The sequence below is a fragment of the Ceratotherium simum genome, chromosome 16, assembly GCF_057802395.1.
Source record: "Ceratotherium simum simum isolate JZ-2026a chromosome 16, ASM5780239v1, whole genome shotgun sequence".
NCBI classification, from domain to species: Eukaryota; Metazoa; Chordata; class Mammalia; order Perissodactyla; family Rhinocerotidae; genus Ceratotherium; species Ceratotherium simum.
This window is the reverse complement of record NC_141915.1, coordinates 62,397,307-62,413,996: the sequence shown is the minus strand read 5'-3', so window position 1 is coordinate 62,413,996 and position 16,690 is coordinate 62,397,307. Positions and strand designations below refer to the sequence as shown.

At 50.6% G+C, this 16,690-nt stretch overlaps 1 protein-coding gene across 7 annotated transcripts in view; it reads right to left on the bottom strand.

The window, feature by feature from the left end:
* Nucleotides 1-16,690, bottom strand: part of TBCD (tubulin folding cofactor D) — a 202,786-nt gene that overhangs the window by 158,787 nt on the left and 27,309 nt on the right. For all 7 annotated transcript variants that reach the window (XM_087441863.1, XM_087441861.1, XM_087441864.1 and 4 more), the window contains one exon: nt 15,200-15,332. In XM_087441863.1, coding sequence (XP_087297989.1) covers nt 15,200-15,332 — 133 coding nt within the window. The remainder of the gene's footprint in view (nt 1-15,199; nt 15,333-16,690) is intronic.

Genomic DNA, 16,690 nt, shown 5'->3' with positions numbered 1-16,690 from the left:
GGCTTGGTGGAAAGGAAGGAGGAGATTGTCCTGCAGCTGGGTGAGTCTGGGCACAACGTGAGCACCAGGATGAGGCGCCCTACAGCCCTCGGCACCTCCCCACCCACCCACCCACCCTCCTGCAGCAAGTGACCATGAGAGTGGGCTCCATCTGAGCTAAAAGGGAGGAGCAGCCTGGCCATCAGCCTCCTGCCTCCCAACTGCCATGACAGGCCCAGTAGACTGGCACAGAAGGACAGATACCTAACCTGGTGGCCATGAGATAGCCTAGGACCAAGAGTAAGAAGAGTGGGCCACACCGTGTGGCCCAGCTACCGCCCAGAGCAGTAGTGGCACTGCTCTCACACCAGCCACTCTTCCCTTCAGCTCTGCCACTGCAGGCCCCCGGGAGCTCCACATGTCCACCTGGCAGCACACCTGGAGCCAGGCCAGGTTTTCAAACATGGACTAGGATGGTTCAGACCCTGACAACAAAGCTTATAGGACAGACACTTCTAACTTTAAAAAAACCATATGTCAAAGTTCATAAGAATAATCTGGCAGTGACTGTTCCAGCTCTGAATTGCTATATGCACAAATCATGTGACAGAGAACCCCTGCCAAGGACAGGGGCTTTGCTGAGGATCCCACTTCACCTCCAAGCAGAAGACACCAGGTAGCAGAGCTAAGGAGGGGGTGCTGGTGGCCCTTCCCTCAGGGCTGACATGTCCCAGGTCATGGCAACAACGTGCCCTGCGGAGACACACCTGCATGTCCAGGGACACCCTCCTCCCCTCTGTTCTCAGGGCACAAGGCCATCCACACAGCAGTGCCTCTTCACACAATGACAACTGGTACCATACAAAAAACATCTGAAAACATTATAAGTCCACAAGTTATAAAAACCATTCAGGTTTCAAGCGATGATTGAAAGTGCTATTCAGTAACCGTACACTCAAATAAAAACACAAATAAATGTCTTAATATAAAAATAACTGCTAACATAAATTTTGCCAAATTTTCTAAAATTGCAAAACACACTCAAATTATGCCAATAGCTCTCGATGACAGTGAAGTAGAAAATGCCACCCTGAAGATTTACTCTCAGCTGCTGAAGCATCAGAATCACTATTACAGGCTCTAAACCTTGCCCACCAAAACACTCTGCACCCAGTCAGGAGTCAGCCAGAGAAGAGGCTGTGCCACCATGCACCTGCACAGCGTGCAGACACAGTCTGGATTAACACACCCAAATTCACATTTAAGTGCTACTGAACTCAAAATACCTACTACGTGTTTTCTTCCAATGGATACTGAAATCAGAATTACCAACATGTGGGGAATAATGAAATTTTCTTTTGTTTTGAAAAGAAGTCCTCAACGTGGCTCAATGATTAAGCAGAATACATGCTGAAGTATTTAGAGCCAGTACAATGATTTAATTTAAAATGGTTCAACAACACAAACAGGTGTTTATATATACATGTATATATGTGTGCATGTGCATACATGTATACACACACACATACATTTTATTTTATAAAAATAAAATCAGGAATGCAGGGACTTCACAAGAGATCCTACAGAAATTAAAAGGATAATAAAGGAATTTTATAAACAACTTTATGACAACAAATTAGACAACTCAAAGGAAATGGACAAATTCCAAGAAAGACACAAATCAGCAAAAATGACTGAAGAAGAAATAGAAAATTTAAATACAACTGTATCAGGGAAAGAAATTTAATTAGTAATTTAGAATCTTCCCACAAAGAAAACCCTAGGCCTACATGGCTTCACTAATGAATTCTAGCAAGTATTTAAGGAAAAAACAATACCATCCGACACAAACTTTAAGAAAACAGAGAAAAGAACGCTTCCCAGCTAATTGTATGAGGCCAGTACGAGCCTGATACAAAAGCCAAAGACATCAGAAGAAAACTACAGATGAATATCCCTCATGAATGTACACATAAAAATCCTTAACCAAGGATCAGCAAGCTGAATCCAGGAACATAGTAAATAGATTTTACCTGATGACCAAATGAGTTTATCCCCTATTGGCAAGGAATGCAAGGCTGGTTTAACATCCAAAACTCAATTAATGTAATGCACATATTAACAGAATAGAGGACAAAAAACATATGATCATCTCAATAAAGGCAGAAAAAGCATTTGACAAAATCCAACACCCATCCATGATAAAACTCTCAATCAACCAGGAACAGGAGGGAACTTCCTCAACATGATAAACAGCACCTATGAAAACCCACAACTAGCATCATATTTAATGTAAAAGACTAAATGCTTTCTCCTAAATCCAATAGCAAGAAATCTCAACAAATTTTCAATGGGGCAGTGAGAAGACACTCCAGACTAGACCCTGGGTGGCTATAGGAGAAGGAGTCAGCTTGCCCAGATGACCCTAGAGGGGCTCCAGAGTCAGCAGAAACATGGAGCAAAATCTTCCAGAAGAGCAGAAGGGGGTCTCAGCAATAAACAGAATATATTAGAAGTAGGCTATTATTAAGGACTGATGAAGAAAAGAAAAAGATAAGCAAACTACAGGAAAATCAAAACTGTACAAATTATGGTCCACACATGAAACAAAAATATGGCAGGATTTTGATCAATGGGAATGTCAGAAAGCAGAATCCAACTGACATTAACACCAGGCACAATACCCCTTCATAAGGACACTGGGACTGCAGAACAGAAAATGAAACCCCTGCCATGAGCAGCATTATTCATAATAATATAAATGCTGTTGATTCTAAAAATTACAAGCTAATAATTCTAAACAAAGCATAAGACTTTAGTAAGGATACAGAACAGAATGCAAATGTTGTCAACTCAGATAACGTACAAGTGAAGGCACAGCTAGCTGAGAGGTCCCAGCCCCAACAACACCCCCTTAAGAAAGGAGGTGGGGTCAGGAGATCCTGCTGGGAGGGCATGGCAGAGGAAATGGAGGTCTGTCAGGTACTACAGCTACAAAGGTAACCAACCACGAGAGCTCCTGGCAACAGTGACATCACCAGCAAAGCTGGGACATAGCAGCAGTGGTATAAACTAGCCAAGCCAGCAAGTCAACAGATGAAACTGTGTGCGAAGCCGGGCGGGGGCAAGAAGCACGTTATGTAGAGAGGGCAGCAATCACCCTCCGAACAGAGCGAGCTGTCTCTGCGGAGAGGAGCTGCACTGACAAAGCAGGGAAAGGGACTGGCATTTTTTCATTACAAATCTCCTGAATTGCTTGATCAATCAATCTCTAATCAAGCGTAGAATAAAAATTTTTCATACTCTACCTACTGAATCTGCTGAGGGACCCTCCACAGATGTAGGACAGAGAAGCACTAGACCAACAGGGCGCCGGGGGAAACACTGGGCCTTCCCTGGCTTTAGAACCACGCAGACCACCATGGACCACCTGTGTGACTGGCAGGAATCTGAATCTCAGTCTCCTCAGTATATAAAATGGGGGCAATGACATTCTATTTTATCGAGCCACTTTGAAAATAAAATGCAAATGAACGTAAAATGCATTCACCAAGGAGATCAGAAATGTTTCCTACCAAGCAAATATAGATACATCCTTTTGTTTGTCTGAAAACTATTTTCCTTTAAGATCTATTGCCTAGGTATAATTTACACGAAATACAAAATTAATTTACTCCACGTAAATTCAAATATGGCCAATTTAACACACTTTAGACAGAAGTCATCCATTTACAGAACAAACACTTACTGAGCAGAAGCATTGGGTTCCTTCCTTTCAGGGACTTAGAGTTTGGGAGAGAGCCAGGAAGCACCAAAATACCCATTTACGATTCCGTGGGATAAGCGGTATGACGGAAACCCACATAACCTGCACTGAGACGCCAGTCACGTGGGGGGTGGGGGTGGGGTGGGGGACATGACGGTGTTCAGAAAAACACTTCACAAAGAAGCTGTCACTTCAGCCAGCTCTCATTGGGGAAATGCAGGCCATCGATTAGGAGAAGGCAAGACACAAAACAGGACGTGAACACACAGCTGGTTCTGCGGGAGCATCAGATCTGTGAGGAGAAAGCCAGGACACTGGACAGGCACCTCTGGGCCAGTTCAGAATGGCATCAGACTGAGGGTGACCGTCACCCACTTAGTCCAGGCAATCCCAGTTGACGCTGTGGCCCAGCTTAATTACGAACAGAGCCTCCTTTTACTCTCAGATATGCAGTTTGGATAAAACTATATGGTCACCCTATGTGGCAGGTTCTCTGACATGCCTCTCACCCAGAGCTGGGGTCTGTGGGGACTATGCTCCCCTCCCACAGACCAGTGGGTTTCCAGCCGCTTCAACCAGCAGAGCCTGGCAGAAGCGATGCTCTGACTTCCAAGCCCAGGCACCCTCTGCCGGGGCCTCTTGGCCACATGCTGTCCCGACACTACCCCTTGGGACACTCCCTCTAGGAACCCAGCTGCCTCGCTGGGAGAATCCAGCCATGTACGTGCAGAGGTGCCATGTAGGTGCCACAGTCGACAGGCCTGGCACTTCAAGTCGCTCCCGCTGTGTGGGCTTCGCAGCCGAGGCCCCTGGCATCAGGGGCAGGGACAAGCTACCCGCTGCACTCCGGCCTGTCAAGTGCCACAGAATCCACACGCATGAACAACGGCTGCTGTGTGAACCACAGACTTTGGGGTGGGTTGTTAGCCGCAGATAACTCCCTACTTAGGAACCATGAGAGGGACTGAAATTTCACTTTGTAGGCAAGGGTGCCACTGTCTAATCCTGGACGACAGTGACATATTAGATTCTACCTTGACAGACATTACACTGGCAGAGGACACACAGAGGGAGAGGAAAACTAAAAACTGAGGACTTTGAAGGAGGCTCCTGTAAAGTCCAGGTAAGCTGAGAACACCAACGAGGGCAGAAGGCCTGCAGGGGAAGGAAGGATGGACACAAGTAGTCAGGACACAGGACTGACAGCACTCGGCACTGGTTAAAGGGCTCTTTGGTCTCCTTCACTAACTAAATAGTAAGAATTTAAAATACTACAAAATGCCAAAAATGCTCTCACATACGAGCATCGTTAACCTGCCAAATTCTTTACAAAGTCTGAATAAGAGAACAAAGTGGTGACAAGTTCCCAAGTCAGTGAGTGTTGTTCCTCTGACAACTGGCACTGACACGGCCCCACCACTGGGCCCAGGCAGACATGACAGGCCCCCCTCCCCAAAGATGCCCGGCTCAGACTCCAGCAGTCCCCACCCCACTCAGAAGGGGCCAGCACTGAGGCCCAGCAGCCAGCCACTGTCTGGACTAAGGGGGAACCAACATCCCATCTTTTTATGGGTCCAAGATGAGTTCTTTTTATCCCTGCACTTCTCCCGACCTTGAATCCCCCAGGATAACCCATGGCCTCTGCACATGTGAGGAGAAGAGTCACAGGGGTTACTAACTCTCCCAGGACAGCCTCAGGAGGGTAACGGGGGTGAAAAGGAAGGAACAAAAATCAATGAAGACAAGGGCTTTGTTTTGTTTGTTGGTCTGTTTTTCCACATAAAAATGGTGCCATCTTCACTGCCCTTCACTCCTGAGACCACGTGGTCCAGTCAGGTGCAAACGGAGGACAGTGAACCTCAGCAATGGGAGCAAGTGGCCGGAGAGAAACGCTCTGGTCTGACAGTCTCGAGTGTTCATCAGCCAAGCCACAAAATGGGAGGTGCAGCCCACTTTTCACGGAAGCACGAAACATGGACCAACTGAAAACTACCTGCTGCAAGCATGTACTTCACACAAGCAAGCACACCACACAGACGAGAGAAGACACCAACACGCAGCTGAGGACAAATGACTGTCAGGTCTGTTTTTGTTGTTCTGGAAACTAGCACAGCTCAAGGTGCAAACAAAATAGTTTCTTAGTAATCATTCTAAACCACCACACCTTTCAATTGCTACCCACCCAAGCTTGCTTTTCTGCAACGTGCAAACCAGCTTCCCCTCCTCGGGGCATGTTCTCCGAGCCCGTGACTCACAGGCTGTCAGCTGCTGGGGAGCAAGTCCACCCGGCTGCCAAGCAGGAGATGCTGGTCTGAGGCTCCCTAAAGGCACCAAGTGAAGGCCAAGAAAAGCAGTTCCACCCCATGCCCTGGGAGAAAGGTCCCCCACACCACACCAGCTCAGGTGTGCTCACCAGCGCCCAGGAATTCTCATGCGAGCTGGTGAGTGCCGTTGGTCCCCAGTCCCTCAGGAAGACATGACATACACACTGGCAAGCAGACAGCAGCTCCGGCAGAGTGCACTCCCCCTCCTGTACTCCTGAGTCTTGTCCCAATGCTAAGGAGCGGTACCATGCCCACCATGAGTTGTGCCACACACAAAGGGAACAAAATGTGAACAGAAAGGACTGTCAGCACCGACACAACCTGTGCTAGGCTTGACACCACTCGGAGCTCGGCCCACATTCCTCACCTGCACCGCAGCAAGCCCCCAGAGCCACACTTTTTGTGGAAGGCAGCAAAGCTGAAGCGGCTCTGCACCCTTTAGGTAACACCCGAAGGTACTGGACAGAGGAACTCATAGCTCACACACTCGAAGCTCCCCCTTCCAGCAGTTCAGAGGAAAAGAACCCTCCTACCAGCACATGGCTAGAACCAGAGCGTCTGCTGGTTTGCAAAAACAAAGCTGAGGCCTGCCACCTCCCCAAGAAATAACACTAAACTGAAACTGGACTGGGGCGTAGTAAGAAATATAGAAGAACTGTCCTGAAGGCAAGCGCCCTGCTGTGCTCCAGAACCAGGCCCCGTGGAGGGAGTGCCACGCCCTCCAAAGAGGGCCAGCTGGCCAGACCAGAGGCACCTCCAGCCCCCATAAGAAGCAAAACATCTTTTCTCTCAAGAGCGTGCCTCGTTTAGCCCCTTAAGATTGCAGACATTAAGGGGAAAAAGAGGAATTTCCCAAAGCAGAAAATTTAATTGTTGAAATTAAGTTGAATTAAGCCATGTTGAAAACATGGCTGGGATAAACGACTGATTAGAATCAGCTAGGACTCAGAACAAAAACAATACAATTTCTGATAAAATAAATTTGTGTCAAATAAATTATAAAGAATTTTAAGAATACAAATACGTAAACAAAAATTAACTTCATAAAGAAACGTTTAAGATTAGTAGTTACCAGAGGGGAAAGCGGGTGGTGGGCAAAAGGGGTAAGGGGACACGTACGTATGGTAACAGATAAAAACTAGACTATTGGTAGTGAGCACGATGCAGTCTATACAGAAACTGAAATATAATCATGTACACCTGAAATTACACAATGTTATAAACCAATATGACCTCGATAAAATAATAATAAAAAAAAGAATTTCCTCTCAAAAAAAAAAAAAAGAAATGTTTAAATGAACACAATAATCACATCTAGCTTTTATCTTCCCATAATGTGCTACACCTTTACCTAACCTTACAATGAAAGGTGAATGCAAATCGAAACCCCAACCATAAACCCACACCTCCAGGGGAAGGGGAGAGCCCCGAGCACAGCTTCTGTGTCCTCCTCTGTATGATGAGACTACACAGCGCACACGGAAGAACCTAGAAAATGCCAGACAATGGTGACTTCCTGTCTTTATCATTTCCAGGCATAATTTCTATGCTGTTTAATCAATCTGCTCATAACAATGTGTCTACTATGATTATTAATCATCCAGCTTTTTCAAATGTTCAAATAGCCCACATAGTAACCACAAACCTAACAGCAACTGTACTAAGATTCTCGCTTAAATAACTGCTTCTCAAGTCCTTGCGTCTGGGCTGCTCTGTCCTGCACTATTCTGAGGTGCCTAGTTTTCAGGACATGGGACATGACAGAAGACAGGGCTCCAGTTCCGGGGGGCCACCCCGGGTGTGGGCCCACCCACCTCACGAGAACTCTGTCAGACTCATAACCTAGGAACCACTACACAAAGGTAAAATGCTACAAGTGGCTTTCAATTACCCACTTTGTAAAAACTTCAAACACTGAAGAGCTAAAGATCTGAACGCTCTCCCTTACAAGGGTTGGAATCAATTTGTAATAGCCACGATGACGCTGCCAAACTACAACCTCTGTGACTCGAAAAGAAAACCCGTGGACAGGAAAGACTTGTAGGAAATGGGAAAACACAAGCATCGTCTTAGAGACACCCACAATTAGTAAAATGCTAGTCCCTCCCAAATATGTCTTTGTTATGACCACTTTCTTCAGTTGCCAATAATTACTGGATAAACATAATCGTTTCTCAATCAGTCAAGTACCAAAAGATATTGATCGCACATCTCCTATTTGCCTAATGTAGTGAGGTATGAGATGCAAAAGGCACAATTTCTGCCACAGAGAACTAGAAACAAACGAGCCAACATGAAATCTGTACAGTCCCCGCCAGAGCAGAGCGGCCACAAGCTCAGAGCAGCAGGAGAGACTGCCGGGGACTTAGCACCCACAGGGGAATGTCCCAAGCAGGGCTGGTGTCAGGCTCGGCTCAAGAAGGGGCCTGGGTTTTTCCACATGCAGGGAGGGGTGGCACTCTGGCCCTGAGCCCAGCAGGAGGAGGGGGTCCCCAGCCAGGAGGCCCCCTCCCCTCCGAGTGAAAGTGAGACACGAGGAGACACCGGTAGGGAGAGCGGGCACAACTCGCCCAGGGACTAGACAGCACAGAGCTGAGCCCCCCACAGAGCTGAGCCCACTGTCAGGACCCAGCTTCCACGGGGCTGCGGCCTGACAGTGCTGCAGACCAGTGGAAACAAGCACAGGACCAAAGACACCCACGGTAGGGAACCGCCTGCCCTCAAACCATCAAGACAAGCCCACTCACTGCATAGCGACCCCTTCGACTCCTTTGGAGGAGACCACCAGAGACCCAGCTCCGCTATCTGGCCCACACGCCTCAGTGCTCACCCATTCCCCACTGACACGGTGGCAGCAGCATGCCTGGGCGTGCCGCCAGGACCCAGGGCACACCCAAGGAAGCACCAGCACAGAGCCCAGCACCCTGGCCTCATGGGGCGGGAGAACAACACGACTGTCCCCCCTTGGCCTGGCCCTGCCTAGCACTCAGCACCAGTCGGAGGGCTGTAGGAAGCATCTCTGCAGGCTGTCTGCTCTCTGGCTCTGTCTCCCCCCTGTTCCTGAGGCCTTTTGCCAACCGTTTCTCCCGGGCGGCACTGCTGGAGGTCACAGAGACAGAGCGCGGCTGTAGCTGAAGACCCAGAGGGGACTGTCATAGACTGGGCCAGCTCCCATCTGGAGAGAGCACACATGCAGGCAGAGAGCCACGCTCTAGGCCAAGGACCTCTGGGACAGGGTGGAGGATGGGCCACGGAGGGGGCAGCCAGGTGAGCACCAACCCAGGACAGGAGGGCCGCGCCCAGAAGACATCTCAGAGCCACCTCCCCCGGCGACGGGACTCAGGCGCCCGAGCACCCTCGCTTGCTGCTGGGCCCTGACCACACAGGCTGAGGGAAAAGTGACAGAATAATAGATGTGACTCTAGACTTGTGGAGTAGAAGCACAACCAGCGCACAGAACCCGGGCTCTAGAACTGGGAGAGAAACCAGAAACTAAGGTCAAGCGTGAATCGGGGGAGCCATGCCAGCCGCCCGCAGACAGAGCCTGAGGGACACCTGCGTTAGAGGGAAGGGCGAGGGCAGCCTGGTACCAGGCACCTGAGAACGCCGCTGAGGGGCGGGTGGGAGCCGTGAGGCTCTCGGACAGCCTGCAGTAGAGGCCACAGACCAGGCCTGACAGGAAGGACACCGGCCACATGGCTCCACACCAGCCAGGTGCACAGCTCTCTGTATCTGTCCTCTCCTCTAAGAGGCAAGGCCCCTTCCCCTCTGAGCACGCGCCCAGGCCGGGCGGCCTGTGAGCGAGCGCACACCTGCCCAGCAGGACACGTCGCCTCGTCACACAGCAGGTGTATGAACCAGGCCCGCCGGGGAATTAAAGGCGTGCCACACACCACGCAGGTTTCAGCAAGACTCGAGCCAGGGCTGCCACCCCATGTAAATGCTGAGTTACGTGAAATAAAACAGTATGAGAGCCGGCTGCTCAGCGTCTTTCTTCAAACCCACAAGGAAACTGAAGGTACCTATTTCACCTGAATTCTGCAGGAGCGCATCAACGTGACAGAAATGCAAAGATTCTGAAAAATGTACACATTCAAATGGTTTTTACCATATTTTCCTCCACCCAAAATCCTGCAGGTGCTATGACTAAAAAGCCCAATTTGGATAATTTGTCCTCTGGCCAACCTGAACCTTACATGAAACCATGCGGTTCTACCCTCCAACGAATACTAAAGGAAAAGAAAGCAAAGCCTATCTGAGAAATGTTCTGGATGATCAAGTGGCCTCTGTTCATCTTCAAATGGCATGACATGCACTAATTAGCCTTCACACCACCCTCTGAGGTAAGAGGTTTGTTATTTCCCTCTCCAGCTGGGGAGCACAGAGCAAGGTGCTTCACCTCTGCCTGGGGTCACAGGTGTTGCCACAGCGCGTCCCGAGGCCCAGGACTGGCCCACATCCATCGGCCTCCATTGCAGCAGCAAAGCGCCCTGGGGCAGAGCCAACCATAGCATCTGGAGTCGGGATGCAGTGAGGGCAGTCTGCTCGACAGCGCTCCTACCTGGGCACCAGAGTCCTTCTAGTCACTTCAACTATGCCCAAAACCAGAGCAGCCTCGGCACGTCTCCTGTGTGCACTCAGGCCCAGGCGTGGGAGGGCGGTGCTGGCTGTCTGCTGCTTACCTGGCTTTTATTTATCCTTTAACAAGATGTATGCTTTTGTCAAAGACAAAGTGAGTAGAAGCAGCTTCACTGTGAAGGGGCAATGCGATCATAACAGCCGGTAAACAGAAGAGTGTTTTATTGCCACTGATCACACTTTCACACCTGAAGAAGCCCGTCTTAGCAACAGAAGCGCCTGCCCACCTCCCAGCCATCATGGGAAACGTGACAGGGAGAAGCTGCACCACCTCAGTCGATAGAACCTTCCGTCTGGGTGGTAGACACCAAGCCAGCACAACCAGGAAGCAGGCTGAGGTGTAGTACACTCACACGACAACCCTCTGCAATTTCTAATATTGTGTATTCCTTCCTTGAATTTCCTCAGTTTGCATTAATCCTAATGCTTAAGGTGGGACTAAACCAAAGAGTGTTTTAAAGAGGCAAAGGGCCCTTCCAGTGACATGAAGTTGCCAAACACTTGTTTCCCCCCACTAGAGTCAAAAATCATCGCTGCGAGAGGAACGTGCTTCAGGGAAGAAACACTCAAAGCCCAGTTTCGAGAGTACTTGTTACGAGTTCACCTGTTTCGCCTAAGCCACACTAATGAACAGGTGGATAAAAATAAAGCCAAGTGCATCAAAGGAAGCAGATGAGATCCTGAAGCACAATACACTCGCAAGTTTCATCATGCACAGCGGACGCCCAGCCTCTGCTGTTCAGGTCTGACGAGCCTGTGGTGAAACTCGCTCCCGCTCAGGAGAGCCCAGCGCCCAACACAGCTTCCTCCTGCCCAGGGGGCAGCAGCAAGGAGACGAAATGGCTCCTTCAAAGAAAGAAAAGGAAACAAGACACATGACTCCAGAAAGACCTAGGTCTTCCTGAGGAAACACTGGGTTTCAGAAGGCTCCAGAAGGGATGCGCCTAGCCCTGGGAGCCTTGGAAGGGGCTGGGCCCTGCGGGCCGTTGCTTCACAGCAGTCTCACTCACTCACTTCCCGGGATTCGGCTGCTGCGTCAGGCGATTGCTCACTCTCGCTGAGGGCACACCTCTAGACAGCTCTGAGGTGCCACGTGCCTCAGTGCCCGGCTGGGGGAGGGCGCACCTGCCTCGGGCTTTGCCAACAAATGGGCGGGGGCTTGAAGCCATCGGGAAAATCTTTTTATTCCTCCGGAGGAACAGAAAAAAGAGAGAACTCTTCTCCTCCTCAGTGTGGAATTTGGAGACATCAAAATAAAAAGACATGCCCACTCCTGGCTGGTTCAGTTCTGCTGGAAGGAATGCCACCTACTCCCACAGGAGTAGGCAGGAGAACGGGTGGTGAGCTGGCCCATCGGAACACCAGGTTTGCTGTTTAACTCGTGTGCCTCCCACTTGGGAAAAAGAAACAGAAAACTTGGGAACAACCTAGAGACAAGGAACAAGACAATCAAAAACGTAAAAATGGCCCTGTGGGCACAGCAACTGCAGAACTAGACAAAAGTGGCTCCTCGACCTTCTCAAGCCAAGAAGTGCATCAGAGCCCTGAGACCTGGAGCCTAGGGATGAGGAAGCCAGCGGGGCACCCTTGCTGGTGGCTGGAGTGTGCAGGCCACGGCTGTCTCTCCCAGGGAACCTGCCTCCCGCCACCAGAGCGGGCAGAGGCCATGCGGGTGGGCCTCAACTGCCTGCAGGTTTCCGGGGCGCTCACAGCTGGCTCCAGCCCACAGTCTGGGCACCCTGGTGACTCAGCTGCCCTGACAAGAATGCAGCAATGGCCCCTGAAGGGCAGCTGCAGGAGACCCTGGGAGCCTGTCAAGCATGCAGATTCCTGACTGGGCAAAGAAGGTCTACAAGAGGACCAAAACCCCAGAAGCAAGCTAGGTGGAAAGGGCCCACCCCTCCCGAAGCAGCGCCCACGCTCGGGCAGGTCTAATATCCACCCTGCAGGGCCAGACTGACAGCTCCAGCTATATTTTGTAAGACCTTCCACTTGTTTCTCCATGACCTAAGACTCCTCAGTCTGACTCATGGCAAACAATTAAGAATCCACTTACACCCAAACCTTCAAATAAACCATCTCGACCCCACCTACCCAACCTTCACCAGAATCACCTAAAACATAGACACATTCCCCCAGGACCCCTGCAATCATAAGTCTGCGACCCGTGCCTCCCGCACCACTCTGCTCCACACCCGGCACCCTTCCAGGCCAGCCTCACCTTGCAGTGTCCTCCATCACAGCAAATACAATGAAAATCACAACACAATCTTCTTTAGGCAGTACCCCCCCAAATGGAAGGAGAGCCACCCGGGGGCATGGGCTGTGCCTCTGCACAAGCTGACACCCACATTCCACCAACACAACAGGTGTGCAGCCCATACGAAAATTTCTAAAGACCTAAGAAATAGAAAAATATTTAAATTACGGTATTATTAAATGTTTTTAAAAACCTATTGTTATATATCAAAGGGAACTGAAAATATATGCTCAAAAAATACTTAGAGGGGCCGGCCCCGTGGCTTAGCGGTTAGGTGCGTGCGCTCCGCTGCTGGCGGCCCAGGTTCGGATCCCGGGCACGCACCGACGCACCGCTTCTCTGGCCATGCTGAGGCGGCGTCCCACATACAGCAACTAGAAGGATGTGCAGCTATGACATACAACTATCTACTAGGGCTTTGGGGGAAAAATAAATAAATAAAAAAATTAAAAAAAAAAAAAAACTTAGACATGAAAGTTCAGATTAGCATTATTCAACACAGCAAAGAATACCCACACAATGGAATATTACCTGGCCATAAAAAGGAACGATTTACTGACATGCCTTAACATGGATGAACCTTGAAAACACACTAAATGAAAGAAGCCAGACACAAAAGGCCACACATTGTATCACTCCATTTACATGAAATGTCCAGAACAAGCAAATGCAGAGAGACAGAAAGTAGATTAGTGGTTGCCAGGGGCTGGGGGAGGGGCATGGGGAATGAGAGCTAATGGGTGTGGGGTTTCCTTTAAGGGTGATGAGAACATTCTGGAAGCAGACAGTGGTGATGGCTGTACAACTTTGTTCATATACAAAATAATCACTGATTTATACACTTTAAAAGGGTGAATTACTTATGCTGCGTGAATTATATCTCAATCTTTAAAAAACCACTGTATAGCATACCACATTTATTTACAGAATGGAAGGAAGCATAAAAAAACAGATATTACCTCAACAGACTACAAGAATTCAGGAAATGTTTTATTTTTCCACGTTTCTTTTTAGAATGTCTTAAAATATTCTCATCATTTGAATGACAATCCCTCCTGAAGACAACAGCAACATGAATGGGAAGAAACAGATGACAAGAATATTTCTAAGAGAAAGCCCAGGCTGTCAATTCCCCAAGTGCCCAAGGCCGAGCATTCAGGGAGAGAGGGCTTTCCCAGGGGCCCAGCCTGGGAGCTCCTCAGCACTCGCGACAGGCCCAGCTGCCATCTCCTCTCCTCTCACATCCTGCACCCACTGCCCTGGGCCACCACACCATCAGCCCTACTTTCCACTGGCCCTCATGGCCTTCACACCTCGTCAGAACCTGCAAGAGCCAAGGAAAGCAGAGGCGACGACACCCAAGAAGATGACATCACGCTGAGTCATGGGCTCAAATGCCTCATTTAACTGCAGTCCAAAATGCCCTGCTATCCTGAAAGTGGGCCATCAGCCTCTACAGCTTCAGAGACAAGGATAAGAACCAAGGCTCGCCCACCGCAGTTAAAGAGCATGGAGGAGGCGCAGTGCCCCCAACAACCAAGGACCATGAGGGCCACGGCAGGCTGTTCACTCCCCCGAGGAAGTGGAGGGCTGACCCGCGAGTTCAGAGGGCTTCATAGCACGGGCAGCCTCCCCTCTTGCAAGAAACTTATATTAGATCTTTCCTCCTCATTAGCACCAGAAAAGGCAACTCCACAGGCCAGCAGAGCAGGTCTTCAGGAAAGGGTGGGCATGAGGCATGAACCAGCACTCTGGGTGGGCACCGTCTGCGTTTAACACAGTTGTTACAAACACCCTAACCTCAGTATCTGAACAAAAGCAAATCTCAAATCACCTGCCTTACGTCACTGGAGCTGGTTCCAATCACTACACTCTGTAAGACAACTAAGCAGCAGGAAACTCAGGAGGACGCACCCCTGCCTGCCGGGCCAGCAGACACGGCTCCGCAGGCACTACTGCCCCCTGGTGGCAGCGCGCAAGGCCAGCTTGGCCCATCTTCACTGGAGCAGAAAGCCCAGCGCTGACTATCCGACGCCAGCACTGGATGGTTAGGTAGAGCTGAAAGCCACGGAAAAAAGAGCCTGTGTTCACTGTGCTATCAGGGTCAAATCTCTCTACCTACGTTCCAACTACTTCATAATGCAGTCAAAGGTAAACAGAACTTGTCCCCACTGTTTCAACAGTCCCACAAGCTGATTGCTGCCTGTTCTCCTCCGCTGGGGCAGTGTTTACCAGGGCCTGCAGCGTCCCGTCCATGGCAATGACCCCCTCGATGGTCTGGAAGGAGGAACGGGCCAAGGTGCACAGGCTCCAGTCCAGGAAACCCGCCATCTTCTTCTGCTTGACGTCAGGCCGTGTGACAAACCTGTCAGAAGGGAACAAACAGGTGACAGCTCAACCAAGGCCCCAAAACACGAGAACTCGCCCCTTCCCGGCCCACCGTGTCCTCCTGTTGAGATGAGTCTCCACGCCGGGACGTCTGGCCCCTGCATGAGGAATTATGTCCTCCTCCGTGACAGACATCCTACACCACTCCCCAATCCAAGAAACGAAGACGCTGCCCAGACTGTGGCCCTCGGGTGGCAGTTCCCCAACACAACCTCTCTGACGTCAAGGCGCAGGCCCTACCGCCCCATCTCCTCCCTCCTGGGACCCCATTCACCCTGACGCCCTGAAGGACCACCCTTACCCGTCCCCACCACTGCCCAGGAGCCCCACCGATGCCCACTCCTTGGTCCAACTCTGTGTCCCTTCACCTCAGGATGCCATGCCCCCACATGCAAGGCCTGGCCCAACAGCAGACTCCTCGGACCTCTCCCTGCATCTCCATGGGTCTCCCTTCCCTCATCCTCTCCACCTGCCTGCACAGCCCCACACAGAGCTCTGGCTGGCGCCCAAGGCCCCACATCCCCATCCCAGGCGTCTGCTGAGCTCTGGGCCTTTGCCGACCCTCCTCTACACCTGGTCTGGGCTGGCAGTCATCCTCCAGCTCCCACAACAAAGCCTGGTCCCTCTTTGCTCCTCTCCAGTCAGTCCACACACCAGGCCCCCAGCTCTCTGACTCGGGCTCAGGCTGAGTCCCTGCCATCCTGGGGGAGCTCGCACTCTGGGAGCAGAAACACAGGAAACAAGCAGACAGCAGCTTGTTGTTTGGAAGGAAAGGAAGCAGCTGAGTGAGGGGAGGGTGGCAGGCAGTGCAGCCTCAAGAGAGACACAGGGACAACCTCCCAAAGGGACATGTGACCAGAGGACGTGGAGAAAAAGGCCACAAAGCACCTCACGAGCTGTAAGGACCTCACCCCCCTTAGCTGCCCCGCAGAGAACACACTTGGGGAGGGGCTGGGTACTAACACCGGGGAAACACTCTCGTTTCAAGGGTACTCCCACTTCTTCCCCAAGTTCGCACCAGGCCAGGGCTCGCCTGGGAGCAGTGCCCGGAGTGGTTCCAGCACCCTCCTCAGCGTCCCTGCAGGAATCTCTTGTCCTGACCAGAAGCCCTCCTCCTGTAGAGCCCCGCTTCTCCTCGGAATAGTGGCCGCCAGTGCAGTTACTAGACTTCAGGAAAGCACAAGATCTCTAAGACAGAGAAAAGGAAGCAAAGGTCCCAAGATGGTCCTCCTGCCCCTGGACCAGGGTGCACACCAGGACGTCGTGGTCACCGAGGATTTTTATCAAACTTTAGGAGGCCGGTTACAAAGGCAAACGCACATGCCCTCCCCAAGA